Source organism: Anarrhichthys ocellatus, unplaced genomic scaffold (assembly GCF_004355925.1).
Source record: "Anarrhichthys ocellatus isolate YVR2014 unplaced genomic scaffold, GSC_Weel_1.0 scaffold13, whole genome shotgun sequence".
Classification (NCBI taxonomy): Eukaryota; Metazoa; Chordata; class Actinopteri; order Perciformes; family Anarhichadidae; genus Anarrhichthys; species Anarrhichthys ocellatus.
In genome coordinates, this window is record NW_022280043.1 from 8406355 (window position 1) to 8427248 (window position 20894).

At 41.8% G+C, this 20894-nt stretch overlaps 4 protein-coding genes across 4 annotated transcripts in view; 1 reads left to right on the forward strand and 3 right to left on the reverse strand.

The window, feature by feature from the left end:
- rragca (Ras-related GTP binding Ca) overlaps window positions 1-7058 on the reverse strand; it is a 14568-nt gene extending 7510 nt beyond the window's left edge. The window contains exons 1-6 of the mRNA XM_031853493.1: window positions 6679-7058; window positions 4496-4699; window positions 4020-4219; window positions 1861-1975; window positions 520-662; window positions 212-360 (exon numbers count right to left, since the gene is read on the reverse strand). Of these exons, the coding sequence (XP_031709353.1) occupies window positions 212-360; window positions 520-662; window positions 1861-1975; window positions 4020-4219; window positions 4496-4699; window positions 6679-6864 (997 nt within the window). The 5' untranslated portion in view covers window positions 6865-7058. The remainder of the gene's footprint in view (window positions 1-211; window positions 361-519; window positions 663-1860; window positions 1976-4019; window positions 4220-4495; window positions 4700-6678) is intronic.
- A 683-nt stretch (window positions 7059-7741) lies between these two features.
- Window positions 7742-9804, forward strand: LOC116386708 (c-Myc-binding protein). Its single transcript, XM_031853153.1, has 5 exons — window positions 7742-7854; window positions 8246-8318; window positions 8449-8497; window positions 8677-8806; window positions 8896-9804. Exons 1-5 carry the CDS (start codon window positions 7840-7842, stop codon window positions 8935-8937), a joined length of 309 nt encoding a protein of 102 aa, XP_031709013.1. The 5' UTR covers window positions 7742-7839; the 3' UTR covers window positions 8938-9804.
- Window positions 9805-10386: 582 nt separating this feature from the next.
- On the reverse strand, window positions 10387-11802 carry gja9a (gap junction protein alpha 9a). The gene has a single exon (XM_031853152.1). The coding sequence runs from the start codon at window positions 11800-11802 to the stop codon at window positions 10387-10389; it is 1416 nt and encodes a 471-aa protein (XP_031709012.1).
- Window positions 11803-14380: 2578 nt separating this feature from the next.
- Window positions 14381-20800, reverse strand: rhbdl2 (rhomboid, veinlet-like 2 (Drosophila)). Its single transcript, XM_031853218.1, has 8 exons — window positions 20371-20800; window positions 18969-19212; window positions 17972-18120; window positions 16939-17051; window positions 16627-16727; window positions 16253-16313; window positions 16114-16175; window positions 14381-15573 (listed from the first exon to the last, which is right to left on the reverse strand). Exons 2-8 carry the CDS (start codon window positions 19197-19199, stop codon window positions 15394-15396), a joined length of 897 nt encoding a protein of 298 aa, XP_031709078.1. The 5' UTR covers window positions 19200-19212; window positions 20371-20800; the 3' UTR covers window positions 14381-15393.
- Between the last annotated feature and the right edge of the window lie 94 nt (window positions 20801-20894).

Sequence of the window (20894 nt, forward strand, 5' to 3'; positions counted from 1 at the left end):
TTTAAGGCCGATGATTTGTACTCCATGTGGAGACTGACTGTTTGTTGTCTGGTCTGGCCTTGTTTGTACTTCATACCCTCTGTATACATGCAGACACACACTCGCTGCAAAGAATAACGTGGAAGAAAATATCAAACAAACTCGACTCAAAGCCACGTCACCATTAGCCTAATTAAGCCAAACGAGCTGCAGCTGATCACAGGTGTGTTACCTTTGCGCTCGAAGCTTTCTTCTCGCAGGATGCAGACGAGGGCCAGGAACTTGGTGACCTCTTTCAGGTACAGCACAGTCGTGTTGTTGAGCTTAATGATGGCCATGGACTCCTTGTCATAGGCACTGCCGCTGCCGTCCTCCCTCAGACTGATTGTGGAACAACACCACAACGTTCAGGGGAAAATGTGGATTAATTAAGCAAATAAACGCAGAAATTACTTCAATCAAAGTATCCGCAGCGAACTCTATATCCTAAATGCTTTTTTCTGTATTTAATATGTCATTTAAAGTTTGGATCACACTCACCCGTAGATGCAGGAGACATCAATGACCACGTCGATCATGTCACAGCACAGTTCGTAGGACTGCATGTCTACGGGAGAGCTGTCTGTGGCGATGTAGATCTTACTGACCACGTCAAACAGAAAGGCCTTCTCTATCCCCGAGTTCTGCCATTGATTAAGATGAGAGGGAGGAAGAGAAATTAAAGAGGAAGAGACAAAATGAGGAAAGAAAGGGGCGTTAGGAAATGATTATATACGGTTAAGACATTGGACATTTGGTATTTAGACAGAAGGGGAGGGAGATATGATGACATAATGCTTTGAGACATTACTAATTTGGCAGCTGTCAAGAGATCTTTCAACAGCAACAACTATTATTATACTATTAAAATGTGAGATAATAGTAAAATGACATTTTTCTGAAGCAAACGTTCACGTAATAAAGTTAGTTTTGTCGAGTCAACAATTCAAAACCTGAAAAACACTCAGTTTCCAATCAGAGGAAAACATTAACATCTCAGAATCTGGTGAATTTTCATGTTTCTGAAGAGAATATTAAAAAATAAATTAGTAGAACGATAGAAAAAATCTTTGCAGATTAATATTCTGACGAACGGTTTATCGATTAATTGTTTAAACTCTAGATATTCATTCCGTTGTACTGCGGTAGGTCGCCTGTAATATTTCTGGGTGTACAGTATTCAGGTTACGATTCTATTATTGATTTTGCCTCAACGTGATGAAGTACCATCATTTGATATTTTATCTGCTCAATTAGACACAAACGGACCCGTCTGGTGCATATTTTATTAATTAATGATTTTCCAGAGTTAATCAACACACACATTTAAATGTGAATACACTGGTACAATCGTTTAAATTCCAGATACCACGATAGTGAATCTTCAAAATACAGGGTTTCACTTTATGTTTCAAATGTCACTGTGCGCTAACAGACGACAAACATACAAACAAAAATCAACATCAATCTGGCAAGTATTTCTTTGAAGTATTTCTCAGTACTTATGAAATGTAACATATAAACAGAGCGTTGGAGCTTCACACACTTAACCCTTTTGGAGCAGATATTTTTGTCTGGATACCAGAACAGTTTGCTCATTTTGTATCATGTGAGGCAGGAGTGCTTGTTGCAATACAATTCTAAATGCATCATTGAGAATGTGTGCAGCATCACAATCAACCACTACGAGGGCTTTTGGAGGAACTGCTCCCCATAAAGTGGCATCAGAGCTGGCAGTGACTCACGTAAAGCAGGCCGCCGCGCATTAATCACGCTGCTCAGTGACAAACTTCACGAGAAGCCTGATTTACAAAAGTGTTTGGCCGCTCCGAGTTCACTTACCGAGATGAAGATGTTGAGGAGGTTCTCCAGGGTGGGAAGCTGAGGGATGAGCTTCTGCACCACTTTGCTGAAGGCCTCAAAGATGGAGTGGTCGTAAATACTCGTCAAGTAAAAGCTGAAGGACAAAAAAAAACAAGAAGAGGGAAGTGAATAAGTGGTTACTAGTAGGAAACACTTCTCACTTCCTTAAAAACACATACGATAGCAGGTACAAATACAGATCGTCACGACGAGATCACATGACACTGGATGGTCGAGCGGTTCATCAAAGCTGATTCAGACATAAAAACACAGGAATGAAAACGAAATGTTCGCAAAACTGGACACACATGACTTGTAGAGTTTTGTTACTGAGATATAAATAAAGACGTCAGACTGAGGAAGCCAGCGACTTGAGCCAAACGGTCTGCAGACATTTGGCAGAAGCTAAACTTCACAATGCATTACAGTGAAGAAAGCACCGGAGAGCCACAAAGCGGAGCCAAAAAAAATAAATAAAAAGGCCTTCTCAGCGTCGCTATATATCCGGGACGGCTCCGGCTGTCGAACCGGAATGAACGAGAATCTCACCGCACATAAAAACACAGTGCAGCGGGAGCCAACACAGACCAGAACACAACAGCAGAGCACTGCAGAGATGACAGAGATCAGCCGGGACGTCCCGTTTCAGGTCGTACAGTTTCTACACAGCATGTCAGGTGACAGGCTGCAGTTAATGAGGGCTTTTAGGCTTTGTTTAAATGACTTATTCTCATTATATTCAGAAATCTATTGATTCATCTAACATTATATTAATAGATGAATCGTTGTCTTTAAATTGTCATGAAAACGACGTGTTGGTTTTGTTCCATAGTTCATGCTCAACAATCCCTCAAATTCAACAAGCAAAATAATTACCAGTGTTTATGAAAAATGACTTAAATCCCTTCTTTAATCAATGAACAATACTGCCATGAAGTATTAAATCAGTTAATTATTTCAGCTCAACTACATTTCTTTCTGCCTCTTAAATAAGTCAGATCTGAGTAACTTGAATCATAACAGCTCTGGCATGTGAAGCGTTGTTTCTTCATTAGGAGGTCAAAGAGGAATCTCACAGTAACACTACTGAAGTCACAGAACCAACCAGCCAATCAGCTTCTCCCCTCAACTACTGTGTCACAAAATAACTTTTCACTTTCCACATAATGTCCGAAGCATCTTGATTAAAGACTCTACTCCAGGGTTACACTACAAGTCATATGCCTCCGATAACGCCGATATGTTGTTACGAGACTGAGGTAGGAAAAAATAAATTAAACTGTTATTTCCACTTTCAAACTTCACACTAATTGAATGCAGTGGGAGGTATGACTGACTGACTGGCTGGCTGTTAACACTGACATGTGTTGTGGTAGCAGGAACATGGTGTTTTAAAACAGATACTGAATTAACATGTTTAATATAACAACTAAAGTTACAAGTTACCAAACATCATAGGATGAGCTACATTAGAGAAATAACTTTTAAGAAATGGTATTGAAGAAGTTCTAAATAGGCACTGTTGTAACATGCAGACACAAATTAACAAAACAGTCTGTAAGCATGAAGAGAGCTTCATGCTCTCGCATGTGTTCACATTTGGCCGTTATGAGTGTGTAGTTATGGAAATGCGTTGAAACTTGAAATTTTGGAGAGATGTGTGGTGTTCATGCATTGAAATAGCAGAGTAACCCTTTCACTCTGACAGTGTTTATTAGATTTACCTCTTTGTTGCAGTCTGTGCACGTGTGTGGTTTTAAAAGGCACTATTACACTACACTATTAACAGTAATACACAGATAGGACAACCTGGTGTCAAATGTGCCGATAAGCGTTGGCGTATTTTCATATTGGACTAAGCCATCGTCTAGTACAGGTGTTCTTATCATAGTTTTATATTGATGGGACTCGGGTGTTACTAGGAGAGAGACAAGGGCCTGTGTGCATGTTCTTTATGGCGACGCAGTAATAAGAACCGATAGCTAAACTAAACATGCACAGACAACAGGTGAGACGGTGTGTATTAGCGTGTGCGAGACACCATCAATTTAAATGACTCTGTACCGACATGTGATTGCATAGACAGCAGGGATACACAACGCTTTCTTCAGTGTGGAAGTCAAATAACAAAATGTCACCTGAGATGCAGCTTCTCTAAGCTGGCGTCGGCCAGGTCGTCGTTGGCTCTCTGGTGGATGTCTCTCTGGGTTTCGATCTTGTGATCGTCCGAGAGGCCGTCCACTTTGTGGATGAACACCTCGAAGTTGATCTCTGGGTTGACCCGGTAGGCCCGAGACACGGTGAGGTGAAGCCTGCCCAGGGCCTCCACGTAATCGTCCTGTGAGGAAGACGGTGACGTACTATTACACAATATGCAACATGCACATCTTTTCAGTCAGTAAATATGAGCGGGAGAACCAACACACGCCGTCTAGAACAGTGTTACAGGGATGACCCATGCACTTATCATCAGGTGTACACTGTGATCAGCTTTAGACCAGGTATGAGGAAAGGTACTGCTGCAAGTCTCCTCAGATATCACCGTGTGACCAACTAATGAAACTAATTGAAAAAACAGGTAAACCACAATGTTTGCTTCTTCCCTGTTCCTCACCTGAGCGTCGATGACAAATATCAGAGCCCCGGTTCCTCTGAAGATCATCTCGTAGTCGAAGGTGGGGTCGAAGAAGTCCACCTGACCCGGGAAGTCCCAGATCTGGAAGTTGACAAAGGAGCTGCTGGAGATGTCATCCTTGTAGATCTTGTTGGTGCTCTCCAGGAACAACGTCTCATTGGGAGACATTTTGTGGAACACCACCTGGAATCAGAAATACCAATGTTTAAATAGTATAAATACAGAGGACTTGTCTTGGTGATTTTGTGTAGAATTTACATTTTTGTTTTCAGAATTTGCCACTTGTGAGATTTGTTTTCAAAATGTACTTGTCATCTATGTAAAGACAACAACCCCCCCGGTGCTCAAATTAATCACAGCCAAGACATTTTAATAGACCTCCTCACCATCATCAGTATATTTTTGCAACCTTTCAATGTTTGTTAAATTACTGTTCAACGTGTGTGTTAAATGGCTGAGACGACACGCATTCTTTCATCTCATTTGCCTAGAACGTTATAGAGAACATCCAGACAGTATTGAATTCCGTCTTACGCAATGATTCAGGCAATAAGACATCATCTGGACGTCACATGCAGGGCGAGAGGGGGAAAGGGCACAACGCTGCGGACTCAGTATGATGCAGCACTTTGCCAGCCGCCTGCTGTCTCACAGTAAGTCAGTAAGACTGCAGCTGTATGAAGTGAGGTTAGAGTTTGATCAGGGTGCTGCTCTACTGACTACAGTTACAGGTAGGAAGTAAGTTGCAGTGGGTGATGGTGGAGGGCCTGGGAGTGCTCTCTCTCTCTCTCTCTCTCCACCACTGCCATTTTTAAAATCAGTGTGTGGGCCACTGAGGTCAAAGGCCACATGAACCAGCAAAAAAAAAAAAGCCAAATCACATGTTTTTCAGCCCAGAGTGAATGCTTACAGGAGAACGTTAATCTAAGACGGAGTGTGGATTATAGCAAAAACAGTGCGAGTGTGCACTTCACCACAGAAAACTGCCGTTCTTTACGTTTGTTTCTTCGGGCATTATCGGCAGGAAAAGGCGCCTGGCGAGTCACGCTACATCACGCCTGATTCCACTCCCCCCCCCCTTGAATTTTAACATAAATAATAAAAATGTGCACGTCATCTATTATTCAACCACAGTGCCCGTCTGAAAGCGGTAGGCTTGAAGAATATAAGTGAGACAGCGAAACCTTGCCGTGGAATGTATGACACGAAAGAAAAAGCTTTCAAAAGAAGCATCAGGCTCATTGCATGTCCATTGGTTGTAATAATTGGATTAACCACTAAAATACAATATTGACTAAAGCATGTTTTGTAGAGGGACCATGTGTCAGAATCTATATTTTATTTATATGGATAGATAGATATACAGTTATAGCAGAGGTGGATCATTTCAGGTGGACCAGCTCACCTGAAACAAAAGTTCATGGCTGCTCATATCATAAACAATATTAGTCCAATATATGAAGCCATAGGGAGAAAAAAAAAACAGAGTTGCTGATATGCCTTATATGTAATAAGTGCAACTAATATTTAGGCCTTCATCTAATATGGAAATTGATCACATGACAAGCTGCGTCAGGTGGCTTACCACCACAGCTAAAACATTTGTCAGGACAGTACTGGTTGCTCTGGACTTGGAGGCCACACTGCACATGAGGGTGGTTGGTGGTGGGTCTTTAGGGGCCCCTTAACTCATTAATCCAGCTTTGATTTAAAAACATCAACATCTGAAAGACCATGTTGGCCACCCTGCAGGTGCCATTACTGGTGCACTGATTTTAAAACAAAGTGTAGTGACTTGCAGAAGGGTAGGTGTGGTCGGGTTGCAGTCACGTGAGAGCTACACGACTAAGGTATATTTGGCATGTTGGACGAATTGTTAAGCAAACAGTCACGTGCTTTTGACGTCCATATGTCAGTAAAGATGCACTACAGCGTCACCTGTCCACCTGGTTAATGATTCACTGCTGTAGCAAAACGAAGCTAACACTGGAGGCTAATTGCTCATTAGCTGTTAGGTTTTTTTTAAATTTCAGTTCCCTCTCGCGTGCAGCTAGGTGTGTTATCCGCTGGTTCATAGCTATCACATGTCACTTACGACATGCTAGCCTGACGCGTTAGCTATTTTGGCTAACGTCGTAGTTTTAACATCTCCCCCAGTTTACCTTCTGTATGGATGATTTGCCGCTTCTCCTCAGACCCATGAGCAGGATTCTCGGCTTGCTGTCGGACAGCGCCGGGCTGTCCTCGATGTCGGCCTCCTCCTCTTCACCATAACCGAAATCTTTGGGGAACGAGTCCGCAGCCCCGTAGCTGTCGGCCAGCTGTTCCACCTCGTACTGGATCGACATTTTGTCGCTTTTCCTCCTCTTCTCTTCCCTTCCCTCCTCCTCCTCCTCCTCCTTTACTTGTCGGTCACCGCACCCGTGTTTGTACCGGACGGTCGGTCGGTGTGCGCCACAAACTATCGTCACACAATGAATAGAGTTTGTCAATAAAGCCCAGGCTACTTGGAAACACCGAGCGTGATCCCACACATTTCGGATTTCCTCTCCCTTTGAAAAAAACAAAAAAAATAGCCTTTTGTTCCCGCCTCCTTGATTCTGATTTGCTGCCTGAATTCATAGACGACAAATGATTGGTCGGAAGCTCCTGTCACTCTACTGAGGTTTGTCGCTGTCACCTGACTAGTACTCAGACCTGTTTTGTGACCTATCACCCAATTAATATGCAAATATACGCTCTTAACAAAACGGTGTGAAGCCATTTAAGTTCGCTACATTAAGACTTAATTTTAACATTTTTTATTTGTGGTAAAAAAAAGTTAGCATTTGAAGAAGGTTGCTAAAAATGAGCCGATTAGAAAGTGGGCAGCGCTGGTGTCCTGCGATATGACCAGCAGATGGCGCCAGAAATCAACTAAACGGAAGACATTCAGTGTCTTTCTACAATGTCGGAATTAATCGTGTTCAAGGTTCAGGCGTCATGTTTTATCTATTCAGTAGCATGTAATTTATTAAGACACACTTGAGTTAGAGCTGTGATTATTCTCTCGAGGAGTATAGCCAGGACTTTGAGATATGTAGAAATACTGAGGTAATGAGTCCAGCGCCCAACCAACTGCCAATGAGGGTTTTTTGCTCTCGTCAATCATTACGTGAGATACACTATTGTTTTTACGAGGCATACCTGAAGGCAGCATCTAACTCATCAGACCCGTTGCATAAACGAAACTTAACGAGTTTACCTGCGTTTCAAAAGTAGGTTTTTGCGGAATTAAGCGGGACCCAAAAGCAGTGACTACAAGAAGAAAGTCAACCGTCACTATGGCACATTCTAGAGTAAGTGTGTTTGCTACTGTCCGCTTTGTCTGACATTAATGTTTAGCCGAAACAGTTTCTTATTTAACGTCACTAACTTTAGCCTTTAGCTAAACTAAGAGTGGCTAAGCTAACGTCAGGTGACAAGGTGCTCATCAGGGAGTCGATGTACCACGTGTGACAACTCCTGTTGTAAATGTTTGTTGATGCACTTAAGTAAAGATAATGTCAATAACCCAACTACAATTTTCTAACATTTTCTCCTGCAGGTCATAATTTCACAATTTTTTTTATGTCTGACGTTAACAACGTTTACTCTTAACTTTGAAAAGGACTAACAAGCAGGACATTAAAGGACATTAAAGTACAGTTTTGTTGGTAATAAAATGGATGTTTTTTTTTCTTCCTGCAGGCTCCAGACCCCAAAAGGGAACAGTTTAGGAGATACTTGGAGAAGGCTGGTGTTGTTGACAGTCTGACCAGTGGTAAGGCATTGTTGGTCTTACTAATAAGGGCAAAGTATTGTTTGAAAGAGTCAAATACTTGACTCACTCGACATTTGATATCCAACCCTATTTATGCAATTTTATTTAACTCTTTGTTTTTATATTTCAGTTCTAGTGTCTTTGTATGAGCAGCCCGAAAAGCCCAACAACGCTCTGGAGTATCCTTCTACACACCCGAGCTGAACCATCGGGTGGTTGCAGAAATTGTCTCTTTTGTCTAGTAGGTAGTGAGTTGAGCCTCTCGGGACTGAACCCAACAAAATATAAAGAGAAATGTTCACAAGTTAATAAAGGAGGCCACTGCTTGCTGTGGCTTCTTTAACAAACTCCCTCCCAGATTTGTGAAGGAGCATCTCAATTCTGGTGGTCACACTTCAGCAGACGCGGAGGCTCTACAGCAGGAGGTGATTGACTTGAGGCAGAGGTGTGCACGTCTGGCAGAGGAAAACAAAGACCTCAAATCAAGGGTACGTTTCGCCCGGTTCTCACCGTGAGTTATGTGTCATTTCAGGCAACACACCTAAACGTAGATGCTCTTTCTCCTCCATCTCTGCAGCTGCAGCGCTATGAACCTGAAGATGGAGCCACAGCTGACTAGACCGCAGCGGCGCTCTGGCTTCATCGATGTAGATTTATTTTGCTTTCAGGACACGACAACACTATTGCGTGAAGGCAGAGAACTTTTTAGGCACCTGTTTTTGTAAATCTTCTTTTCTACGGTTTCTTAGAATTTAACTTATTCTGTACATGTATGTATATAAGTTTGTTCCTTGTTTGTTTAATCTTTAGCTTTACTGAGGAATCGCCCGTCTATATGGCTGAAAAAGTCAGATCTTAAAAAGAAATACTTCACCCTTAATAAAGTATTCATTTAAGACATGGGGCATGTCATTTTGTGAAGGGTCTATTTAAAAAGAAAATGTTTTAATTTTTCTGGCATAGTTATAAACAATCATACTCTGTCCAGAGCCACATGGCCGTGTGTGACAAAGACACACTCGTACTTTATTCCCTAAAATAAAATAAAGCACTTCTCGTCTTGTAATCGTTGTCGTATCACTGATTGAACTCATTTCTAATGCATCAGTCAGGCCTTTTATTATTATGATGGGATTTTGTATGTTTATTGTAACGTTCATTACTTTCTACTCTGATGCAAAATGAACAAAACAAGTATGTAAATGAGTGATAATATTTTGGAGACAGTGGGGAACAGAGCACATCTGGTTTAATCAGATTTAATCACTTTAGATTCAAAACTATCAACAGTAATCCAACAGCTTTCTTGTTGCTGCGAATGTTATCTGATTATTGACTCGTGAAGACTAAATCTCCCCAAAACATGCAGAGATGAAATTTAACTGCAAACTTCACACTAAATATTCTTTTCTCCAAAAATATCTGGATGTTTTTGTTTAGTTTGACTTCATGGTTCAAATGTACGCATTGCTATGGGACAGACAGTTTGCCCGTCACAAGTCGGCCGTGCAACATTGTAAAAAGTATGAGACTTGTCAAAATAACATAATTAAATATGTATGGAGAAAACAGAATAGTGGCCAGCCTAAAGAGCAAGTGCTGTAGCCAAAATGCACTCTTATAGTGAAATTATATTCAATGTTTATTTGTCACACTACAATGAAAAACACCACTTCTGATCCCTCATATGTATTTGACCCAGTGCACTTCTTCCTGGTCTTGTATTATAGATGTTTGGTTGAATCTAGTTTTCATGCTAATTGAGTAGCAGTACATGCAGTCAGTCACAATAGAATACAGGTTTATTCCAAAAACAGTTTTATATATATAATATATAACAATATAAAACACACTATACAAAGTCTTCTGTTTACTATTGTAGGATGTAACCAAAAGCAATGTCAGTTCCATTAGTTGAACTACAATGGGGTGTTTAGGATTTTCACGTTATTGACTGACAGAATATGAGCAGATTGGAGGCAGCTTAGTGTGAAATCCTTAACGTGGATATGACGGTCGAGTCAATACACCTGTGACATGGGTTGCTGTAAGGAAACAGTGTGAAAGTTTAGATTTGCAGGTCTGCCGCTCGTCTGCTGCTTGCGTTACTTGCCATCGATGGTTTGCAGTTGGAGGAAGGGGGTCTGTGGTTGTGCGCGGATCCTGAGCTGGAGTCATCCAGTGACTCCGGGCTGGAGGGCCGGCTCTCATGTCTGCCATCTGACTGTGTTCCACGGCTGGCTTTTGCAACCTCGCACGAATCCGCCTCAGAGCTTTTACCGTCCAACACTGTGGCGCAATTGAAAGAGTCGTGACCCCTGCTCGGCCTGCTCGAGGCACTTAGTGGCAGCGTGGGGGCAGAGGAGGTGTCGGCCGCCTTCTGTGTGCGTTTCGGAGAGTCTGGACTCCCTCTTTCACTGCCACCATCCTCTTTACTGTGTGGATGAATCAGGGAGTCGCAGCACGGAGAGCAGGGTTCGTTGGTGGTCAAGGCGCAGTTACAACATCTGGAATCATCCAAATCGTGCCGAGTGGTCAGCTCGTTCTGACAAGGTAGACAAGTTGAAGGTTTGATAAGGTTCGGGTACATTACTGTGCCCTGCATCCTCTCCAGCAAGAGGTGGTAGTCACTGGGTCCAGAGGCAATCGTTACCCTTCGGGGTGCACTGGTGCATATTGGCGTGACAGATTCCTTCTTACACCTGTTGGCATAGTCATCGAGTTCATCTCTCTCGTCCCTCAAGTGAGGGTAGTCCAAGATGCCCTTTTTGATCTTCTTGTAACCCAGGTGGGTGATCTCCAAGATGTTCAGGAAGAGGGAGATTGCAGCGATGCATTGCATGAACATCATGAAGACACTTTTCTCCGTCGGTCTGGAAACGTAACAGTCCACAGCATTGGGACAAGGGTCCCGCTCACACTTGAAGAGCGGATGGAGGTGAAAGCCATAGAGGAGGTACTGGCCCGTCATGAAGGCCACTTCCACGACGGAGCGGGTGAAGACGTGCGCCACGTAGGTACGCAGCAGAGAGCCCCTCAGAGGAGCTTTGTTCAGCTTCCCCTGATCCAGCTGTTTCATCTCCCGCTCGATCCTCTTCCTGGCTTCGGCCAGCTCCACGTCGACAAACTCCAGCTCCTTCCGCAGCAGAGCCTTCTTCTTCTGCCGGGCCTTCTCCAGCGCCCGCAGCCTGTAGAGAGCGTGGCCCATGTAAACCAGCGAGGGGGAAGACACGAAAATGATCTGCAGCACCCAGTAGCGGATGAGGGAGATTGGGAAAGCGTGGTCGTAGCACACATTCCTGCATCCAGGCTGCTCGGTGTTGCATATGAAGTCGGCCTGCTCGTCGTTCCACACGTCCTCGGCCGCCACGCCGAGGACCAGCATGCGGAAGATGAACAGGATGGTGAGCCAGATCTTGCCGACCATAGTGGAATGGATGTGCACCTCCTCCAAAATCCCCCCGAGGAAGTTCCAGTCCCCCATCTTCACTTCGCCATGATGACTGGTAGGAAGCCAGTGACAGAGAGAGATGAAATAATTAGGAGAGAAAATCTGCTGAAACAGGTTAAAATTGTCATATGAAGGTGATAGTACAACGAAAGTGACAAGAAGTACAGTATAGATCAATTCGATTTTTAGACACAGCAAATAAGGCATGTTGACAATGTAAGCAAACTTTTCAGATTAACACAATATCAAAGAACAAAATTTGTAGTAAAACAACAACAACAAAAAACAGAAAAACTAGTGAAAATCTGAATTTAGATTTCCCAGTAACAAAGGAAGTATCAACAAATTACAGTACCTCTCAATTGGAAAAGGGAAACATCAGCTGGGAGGAAGCTTGTGAAGCAAACGTGCACAATGTCACATATTTGCAAAAATATTTAAACATATATATTTAAAGTAGAGTTGTTCATCCAGTGATATGTTCCCTTGGCTGGTCAGCTATCCAGTTGTGTCTCAATCAAACCATTCCAGCTGTGGCATCATATAAACCAGGGCAGAGTTCTGTGCACATGCCGTTTAGCTTGCAGCGGCGTGGACAGACTGCCGGTCGTGACTCAAATCTCCCCGGGTCATGCAGCCCTGGCGCGGTCGCCAAAAAGTTTCTTTAAATTGTTACCACCCTCCACATGGGTCCCTGTACATCACCCAAACCCAAGTGACCCGCCTCTCCCTCAGTGTTGCCGGAAAAAAAAAAAAAAAAAAAAAAGAGGGAACAACTGAGCTGTTGAGGGAAGGTTGCCAACACTACTCTGACCAGAGAAAGTCAATACCAACAGCTTCGCAGATGCATTTAGATCATGGCCTCACAATGACAGGCTGTAACCGGTTATAACACTGATATCGACCTCAATATTTGCAGGCCAGGGATGTTGGTTTTGTCTTTTTTTCGTACTGCAGACATAACTCACTGAACATATGTTATTGTGGTTCATGCGAGTGTGTAGATTAGGTGTGTGTGTGTGTAAATAACTAAGCTGTTTCCAAATAGATGCTTTGCAAGTCCAGACTACATGCTTGGGATTTGTTGGAGTCTGATTGCTACATATGTGCAAACAAAGAAAAATAAACAGTCCCCGTGGTTGGGATCCCCACATTATCAATACCAGTCAGTTATCCAACCAGGCCTTGTACAATCAATAGTTTTCTACTATAGCAAAGTAATCAATTCAACATCATGTTTGAGTTTGCTGCTCCTCTCTGGATGTAATTATGTTCTCATGCACTTGACACATTATTTTATCCCATTTACAAGAAATCTATCACAATGGATTAGAGTACTTGCCAACTGCACACACCGTCCAAATTCTAAATACCTTTAAATGCCTCTGTGTGTGATGAATATGCTTGTTGTCTGAGGCCAGTCGTGATATTGCAGCTTCACAACCCGTGATGTGAAATGTTTAATTGTTCTGTAGCTTTACAGAGTGGGAATATTTGATTGACAAGATTCAGGAAGCTGAACTTTTCACGTCTGACCTCAAACCTCTCTCTCTCTCTGCACAGCACAGGCAGGATTGATTCAAACCCGTCTGGTACAAACACATTAAGGGTGCAGGGGGGTCATACTGGGAGGACATGTTGGGAGAATCACAATGTTATTTTCCCTTTTTCAATCAGGCAAATCTATTTTCTTTCTTGTACTTCAACCCCAGGCTGTAAACACACTGATATATATAAATGATATATATATATATATAAATATATTAAACGTTTGACCCTATGTGTTTATATATATATGTGTATATATATACATTATAGTATATATATATATATTCATAGATTCCACATATTCCATGATGGAGAAGGAGCAAGTGTGGTTTCATGAATTTTAAAGTAGTTTATTGAACTATATTTGTCGAGAAACCATATCAGATAAATTACTTTTTTTGTCTTAAAACATCACGTTACAATTGAGCAAAAGTTCAGTATTTAAGTTTTAAATAATTAACATACAACAATGCGTTTTATAAGACTGTCACTTTGTGACTAGATGTTCACAAGTTGAAGGACCGTTGGGCTTACCAAACCAAATTAAGAAACAGTTACTTTTAGGACGTTAAAGAAAGATCCTTATTAACTCTTTAATATGAAGCTACACACTTTCAATAAGAAATACAAAAACACTATAGCAATGATAGCTTACCAGCAAATATTACATTTAAGATAGAAGAGCTGAAATCCTGGTGTTTCAGCAGTGTTCAGTGACAACAGATCTTTCGATTGCTGGACTACATAGGACAACATACACTTTCACACTGTTTCGGGGTCAAGGCAAACATGCACACGGTAATTGAATATTGATGCACTAAGTTACATTGATGGGTTATGTTTGGAAACTATAGAACTTTCCACATACTGTAGAAAGCATGCGGCAACATTCAGGTACAATTACAACATGTAAGGGAGTCCCTGCAACATCAAACAGCAGGCCGCTGCACACACACTGTTATGTGCTTATCGGCAATGAATTGGACGACCATTGGAAATGTAGTCTTCACTGTTCATTATTTATATATTTATCAGAAAAACTCAGATTCAATTTGACAAAAAATATATTTAAAAAACATTTTTATTTAAAAGGACATTGACCTGTGGAAATGCATAACCAAGTGTAGGAGGTTTCTGATTGGTCGCTGGTCATAGTTCACCTGTGGTTTTAAATAAATGAAGTACATTTTCTAACATGAGTTCTATTTCTGAATTACAAACTGCACACGATGCCCTCCTCAGACCAGTAATATTAAAGTTTTCATTTATAGACTTAATAAACAGAAAGCATACCAACACTAAACTACAGTAAATTTGTGGTATTGTACAGTAGAATACAGTAAAACAAACGCCAAAGTTAAGTACTTCCAAGGTTGAAAAACAATCAGCATGACGGGAAAATGAATCAAGTTTTACAAAATGACGTAATTAGTCCCGTCTTGTCAACAGGATGTGGCTGAAACAATAACGTGGCATTAAGCCATGGCCTGAGACTTCCTTATAAACTCTTTCATCTCTTTCTTGTTTCACAAGGTGAATATTTCACCACATTTAAGACACTCCCATAAGAGTCCTTGATGATTCAACAGAAAATATGCATAAAATAAATTCAATTGAACAGTTTGAACATTTATTTCTATTAAAGAAAAATGACATGAAATGGGACCAGTGTGTTCATTTATTTCCTGATAACCAAAAAGGCCAAAGAGGTCTAAAAACTCTAAAATATGAAAAACATATTAAAATGTACAGATAACATTTAATTCCCTTCTAAATGAATCGCTCATTTAATGCACGTTTTGCTCCACGTTGTCTGAAGATATAAAACATGCCTTCTGCAATGTTACACATGAACAGCAGGAGGCACTCTTCCCCCTCAAACTCACTAATTCAGCTCTAAAAAGAAGACAATCAGATAGTAAAAAAATACCCTGTGCATTTTTACAAAAGTCACTGAAAAGCAACTTTTCACTGAAACGCTTCAGCACATCAGTAAAATACAGCTTCCTGAGAGAGTGACATGAAGATGTTTAGTGTTACCTTTTCAAAACAAAAGGTGAGTGCAGCTTTATGGTCCTATGCTGCTGGGCTCAGGAAGACGTTAAAGCACACAGCAAAGACCAAGAACAAGACATATCCAACTATACACAGCCAGAACCGGGGGTCTTTGATTAGCTTCTTATTGTAGTCGCTGAAGAAGACGTAGCCGATGGTCATCCCGGCCGCGATTCCTCCAAAATGGGCCACAAAAGACACCTGGGAGGGGAGAAGATGAAGTGAGCTTCCAGAGTTAGCCTGAAGGAACTAATTACCCAAATTAAATGGAACACAGACTCCCGTCATCTGACCTCACACCCAAAATACTTGCAGAACCAGTTTAACAGCCAAAACAAAGAGTCGGGGAGGAGATAACAACATCCAGGAGGGAAGAAGGAATCAGGCTCATCAAACAGGAAGAAGATACTCAAAACTGAAACTATGGAGTCAAAGGACAAGGCTCGCTATTTCTCAATGTGGATTACCGATTTTAAAAAATAACTGGTTTGTGTTAAATGTGTGTTGGTATTCAGTCTTTGTTCATTAGTTCGTGCCCACACAGAGACGTATTTAACTGTAAGGATAATCAAGTCCCAGCAAGAGCTGCTAATGTTGCCTGTAGCCACAAGCACACTACATCCATCACCACACACTGTCAGCTTGGGGGAGGTTAGCTGATCTGAAAAGGTCGAGCAAGTTTTTTTTTTTTTTTTTAATTCTGCTTAAGTCCTCTGCTGCACAGGGGAAGGAAAAGCATACCTTCATATCAGCCTCGTCTGTGACGAATCTTCTGTAGAAGGCAAATCCAAAATCTGTGCCGACTGGAGAAAGAAACCAGTATTAAGTGTAAGATTATTAAAAAGTGTGATCTCAGCAGTTAGAAAAAATAACAACATACCAAATATCACTATGGCAAGGATACGAAATATTCCAAGAAGAGGAATCATCTCTCGGAAATTCTGTGAAATGAATACGACATGTATTTCAAAAAATGTTAGTGTACTGTTCACACGTTGTGCTATCAGCTAACCTTTAGACAGTGAACTGGACCACCACAGGAAATAATAGTTTTCAATGTTTTTAATTCTGTACATCAGACAAAATTGGGAGTCTTGTCTTTTCTTTGCAAAAGTTTAGGTTCAAAATAAACATTAAAATGATCCAATTCTCTTAATATGTCAAATTGTATACAATCTAAAACACTCTTCTCACACATAAACAACAAAAGTAAACACTTGAGACTGAAATGCTGACGTTCAACTCTGAACTCACCACCACTGCGTTCATAAAGTAGCCTCCTATGAGAGCATAAACACCCCCAGAAGCTCCCACCAAAGCACTGAGGGGATCAAAGATGGAGCTGGCCAACGAGCCTGAGGGGAAACAGGAAGTATCAGTGATAAAAATCAGTGGCAGCTCTGACGGCAAGTACTCCGACACAAACAGGAAAAACCCACTTCAAGACGAGTTGGTGTTAAGATGGCATGCACAGACACAGATGAAGACCTGCCAACATGAGCTGCTTGTGTAACCAACAGAGGCCACATTTAAAGAAAGAAATGAAATAAGAAAAGAAGAGGTGACCTGCAAGGACGCCTGCCATGTAAACCATCCCCACTTCAAATCCTTTGTGGACCAGTTCCAGCGGGATGCCCAGCAGCAGCTGCATCACCAGGTTTCCCACGATGTGCTCGATACTAGAGACAGGCGGAGAAGAGAAGAAGAAGGATTTACTTCATGGTGGAGGAGAAATGTCCCACAGGGGACGGACAGGATATCAAACACCCGTAGCCCAGCAGTATAGTTGATAACTTTCAATACAATGTCGGGCTTTTAAACGGGCAAGACTGTTTTTCTATAGTTTGGATATTGTAAACGAATCTCACAGGTCCCAAAAACAGATTCTGACTGACTCAAAAAAAAAACATTGTAATAAAGGAACACGTCATCTTGTGCAATAGTGCGGCTCATTGTCGTGTTTTTAATAGTTTTTGGACAACAAAGAGTCCACAGCACAGATGAATAACCAATTATTGTTGGTTTTTTATGGGATTTGTTGGGAGGAAAAATACAGAATATCGCCGTCTGTATCCTCAAAGCAAATATTCTGTTGGGTAAGTGACTGTGACCGCTGTTCCTCTTTGCACATCTAGTTTTCCTGTGTGCTTCTGTGTAGTCATGAGTTTTTGGTTTTCCTGCCGCCCTGTGGCTTATGTACACATGATCTTATTTTCAGACTGTATGCTTGCCACGTCACGTGACTTTGGCCGTGTTTTGACAGATGTGCCGGTAACTGGGGGGGGGGGGGGGGGCAACGATCGCCTGGCCTCCATGCACCTCTATAAAAAGCTACTAGCACATCAGCTTCTCGCCGTGACTATGAGGTAATGCAGAAACTGTGTCAAAATCATGACGACATATATACAAAAACACAGCAACGCTGTAATAAATTAAGAGGCGACACGGCTGACAGCGTAGGAAAAGAACCCAGCAGAGATTATGAGCTTCATGGCCATGATACTGTAACGTGTTTGTGGGTTTTCGTCCACACCTCAATGTGACTCAAGCTTTCGAGGTGTAATTAAGGTATCTAAAAAAAGGGGCCGGCCGTGCTTACCCGGCGTGAACAAACATGTAGGAGACAAAGCGCCATGCTTCCTGCCGCTTCTCAGGCTTGTATGTCAGGGGGCTTTTCCAGATGCCTTCATCCAGGGTCACCCACTGCTTCTGAGGCTTCCACACGGCGTAGTAGATGAACACTGACAGCTGACGAAGAGCAGAAAATATACACAGTTTAGTCTTGAAGAACGAGATTTAAAAAATAAAAAAGTCAAACTTTAAAGTTGGCAGCAGCAGCAGGATGTGGGTCAAAGCTAAATCCCAAACAGCTGAGGAAATAAAGACGGTCACAGCCCCCCCCTCATGCTATTTCAACAAATCACCCACTGATCCTCCACATTCCACACTTTATTTACCTGAATCTAAAAAGTCACAAAGACACAGCGGCTTTCTGTTCGCACATTGAGGAGCAGCATCTCTGAATCCCACCAGTGAGGATCAACTGCACCGGGTCTTACCTAAAGCGACGACTCATCAAAACTGCTGTTTTCATTGACACCATGTCCACAGCCTGCTAGTGAGCCCCGCACTTTATGAGTCAGGACATTTAGAAGAAGAAAATGACCGCTCACTGCCGGGGCTGGGCAGTATTTAGATATTGTATGGATATTGTGATATGAGAAGAGATATTGTCTCCTATTTAGGATATCGTATACAATATGGCATACGTGTCGTCTTTCCCTGGTTTTAAGAGTTGCATTACAGTTTTATTATTAGCTTTTACCCACGTAGTCATTAGATCCACATGACCGATGATCATTTATCAAAAATCTCATTGTGTATATATTTATCCCAAATATTTATCCCACCCAAGCTTCTACGACTTCACCTCAATATCTGCTCCACAACATACAATCTGAGCAAATCTATACAGTAATTAGCACCCTGGCAGCATTTAACACAAATGTAGGCTGCAACTAGATCACAGAATCCATACTCATCGTCCCAGTGCTCCTGCAATATGTGTGTCCTGTACATTCAGGGCAAACAGCTACCTCTGCAATACTGATAAGGATGATGAAGACGGGGGGCGGGCAGCAGTTGGCCCGTTCCAGGTACTTGTTCTGGTGGTCTTTTGGAAGCATCCATCTGGAGACAGTCCGCTGGAACTTCTCGCAGCAGCCCATCCTTTTGGCACCGTCGGGCTGGTCGGCTGCATTCGTGAACAGTCGCCCATCTCGGTCCACCGGGAGCGGCTCCTGCTGCTCGAGGTCGATGTCCTCCATCACTGCTCCAGAGCTTACACAGAAGATTAAACAGTAATGGTTGGGTTGAAATGACAGCCTCCACTTTAACCACAAAGATGAATCAACACCTCTCTCATACAGCTTCAACAAAAACTCATTATAGCCTTCATGAAGGAAGGATTTATCGCAAAGCCAGTTGTGTTCAAGTGCATCAGTTTTAGCTTGGTGTACCTAATAAACTGGCAACTATTGAGATATAAAATGATATTTACTGTGATGGAGGACTTTGATCCTTGATATTCAAACACATCAATGACTTCTCTCATGATTTAAAGTGCCTAGAAGTCAATCGCCATAAATAAATACAAATCTATCACAGGCTAATCTCTCGAGTATTTCTGTCCTAGAAATAGACAGAACTGATAACTAGAGCTGCAACTAACAGCTTATTTTCAGTAGGATTAATCATTCTGTGTATGAATAAAAAAACAGAAAATAATGAAAAATACCATTTACAAATCTTCAGGTGTCTTGTTTTGTCCAAAACCCAAAAGTGAACAGCAAATATTTGGCATCCTAATATTATTCTGTTATGAAAATACTACTATTGACGATTATTGCAGCTCCACTGATTATAAACTAAATTACATCCACATATTTTAAAAACATGTACAATTGTCTACACTGTGTCCCAGAGTTAAAGAGTACTACAATGTAAACAGTGTAGTACAAGGTTTACATGATTTTAAAATACTCTCTCAGAAAGCTCACTATCAAATAGATGCATTACTAGTGTAATTAAATACACTCCTTTAGTAAGACCTTGCTCAAATACAACTGACAGAAGCAGATGTTTTGCACAACACTACACTAAACCTGAAGTAGTATTACTTCTTCTTTTAACACCTGGGCTGAGACTTGATTATATATATTTTTAAATAATATTCACAGAAATGTGATTGGACAGAATCCGGTAGATAATGCAGTAACTGTACTGTATAAAAAAAGCCTTTTATAGTAAGCTGCATTCAGTTACAGCAGCATGATAATGAGCGTTTCCTGTTTACTGGGCGTTGCTCATGAAAATGTTCAGATTTTGTGGGTTACAAAAAAACTATTCCTGACAACTTAATGTAAATTGTAGTTAGGGGTCCCACATTGTTACGTTTCCTATAATTAGTTTTGAATGACATCGTTGGCCTTTACTCACCTAAATATTCCACAGGAAGAGTGCAGATGGCTCCACGCAGTCCCAAACGCAGAAGTATCGATTCCACTAATCTAACTCAAACAGCTCAATTTGTGAGCTGAAGCGTGCATAAATTCATATACAGTGCTAGAGTTCAAAATACGCAACGATAACGTGTTCAACACCATTTCTCCATGTTCTCAGACAAGCCGCGGAGTCGCTTCTCCTTCAGGCCGACCGTCGCAGAGGGATCCGTAGAAGAAGCAAAAGACACTTGGAGATAATTATAGACCTTTCATTGCTTTTTCCTGCAAGAAGCTTCCTTCCTCCGTCCAGACGGCCCACTTGTGATTCGCTCTTCAGCTCAACTTACAGGTGAGTTTCACTGAAAACACCGCGAATCCTGTTGGCTGCAAACTGCGCGCGCGACAACAAACAGTCTACCTGCTTCCCCGTGCCACACCTGGGGATCGGTGACGTCACCGACCAATTATCTATATAATCTCTCCTCCTCCTCCCCACACCATCTCTCCACTCACACAGCC

Coding starts and splice junctions, on each gene's coding strand:
- LOC116386708 (XM_031853153.1), top strand. Junction 8,319..8,448: donor TGTTGACAGTCTGACCAGTG/GTAAGGCATTGT, acceptor TTTATATTTCAG/TTCTAGTGTCTTTGTATGAG. Junction 8,807..8,895: donor ACAAAGACCTCAAATCAAGG/GTACGTTTCGCC, acceptor CCATCTCTGCAG/CTGCAGCGCTATGAACCTGA.
- gja9a (XM_031853152.1), bottom strand. CDS start 11,802: ATGGGGGACTGGAACTTCCTCGGGGGGATTTTGGAGGAGGTGCACATC.
- rhbdl2 (XM_031853218.1), bottom strand. CDS start 19,199: ATGGAGGACATCGACCTCGAGCAGCAGGAGCCGCTCCCGGTGGACCGA. Junction 18,121..18,968: donor TCCTTATCAGTATTGCAGAG/GTAGCTGTTTGC, acceptor GCTCTTCGTCAG/CTGTCAGTGTTCATCTACTA. Junction 17,052..17,971: donor TACATGTTTGTTCACGCCGG/GTAAGCACGGCC, acceptor GCCTGTCTCTAG/TATCGAGCACATCGTGGGAA.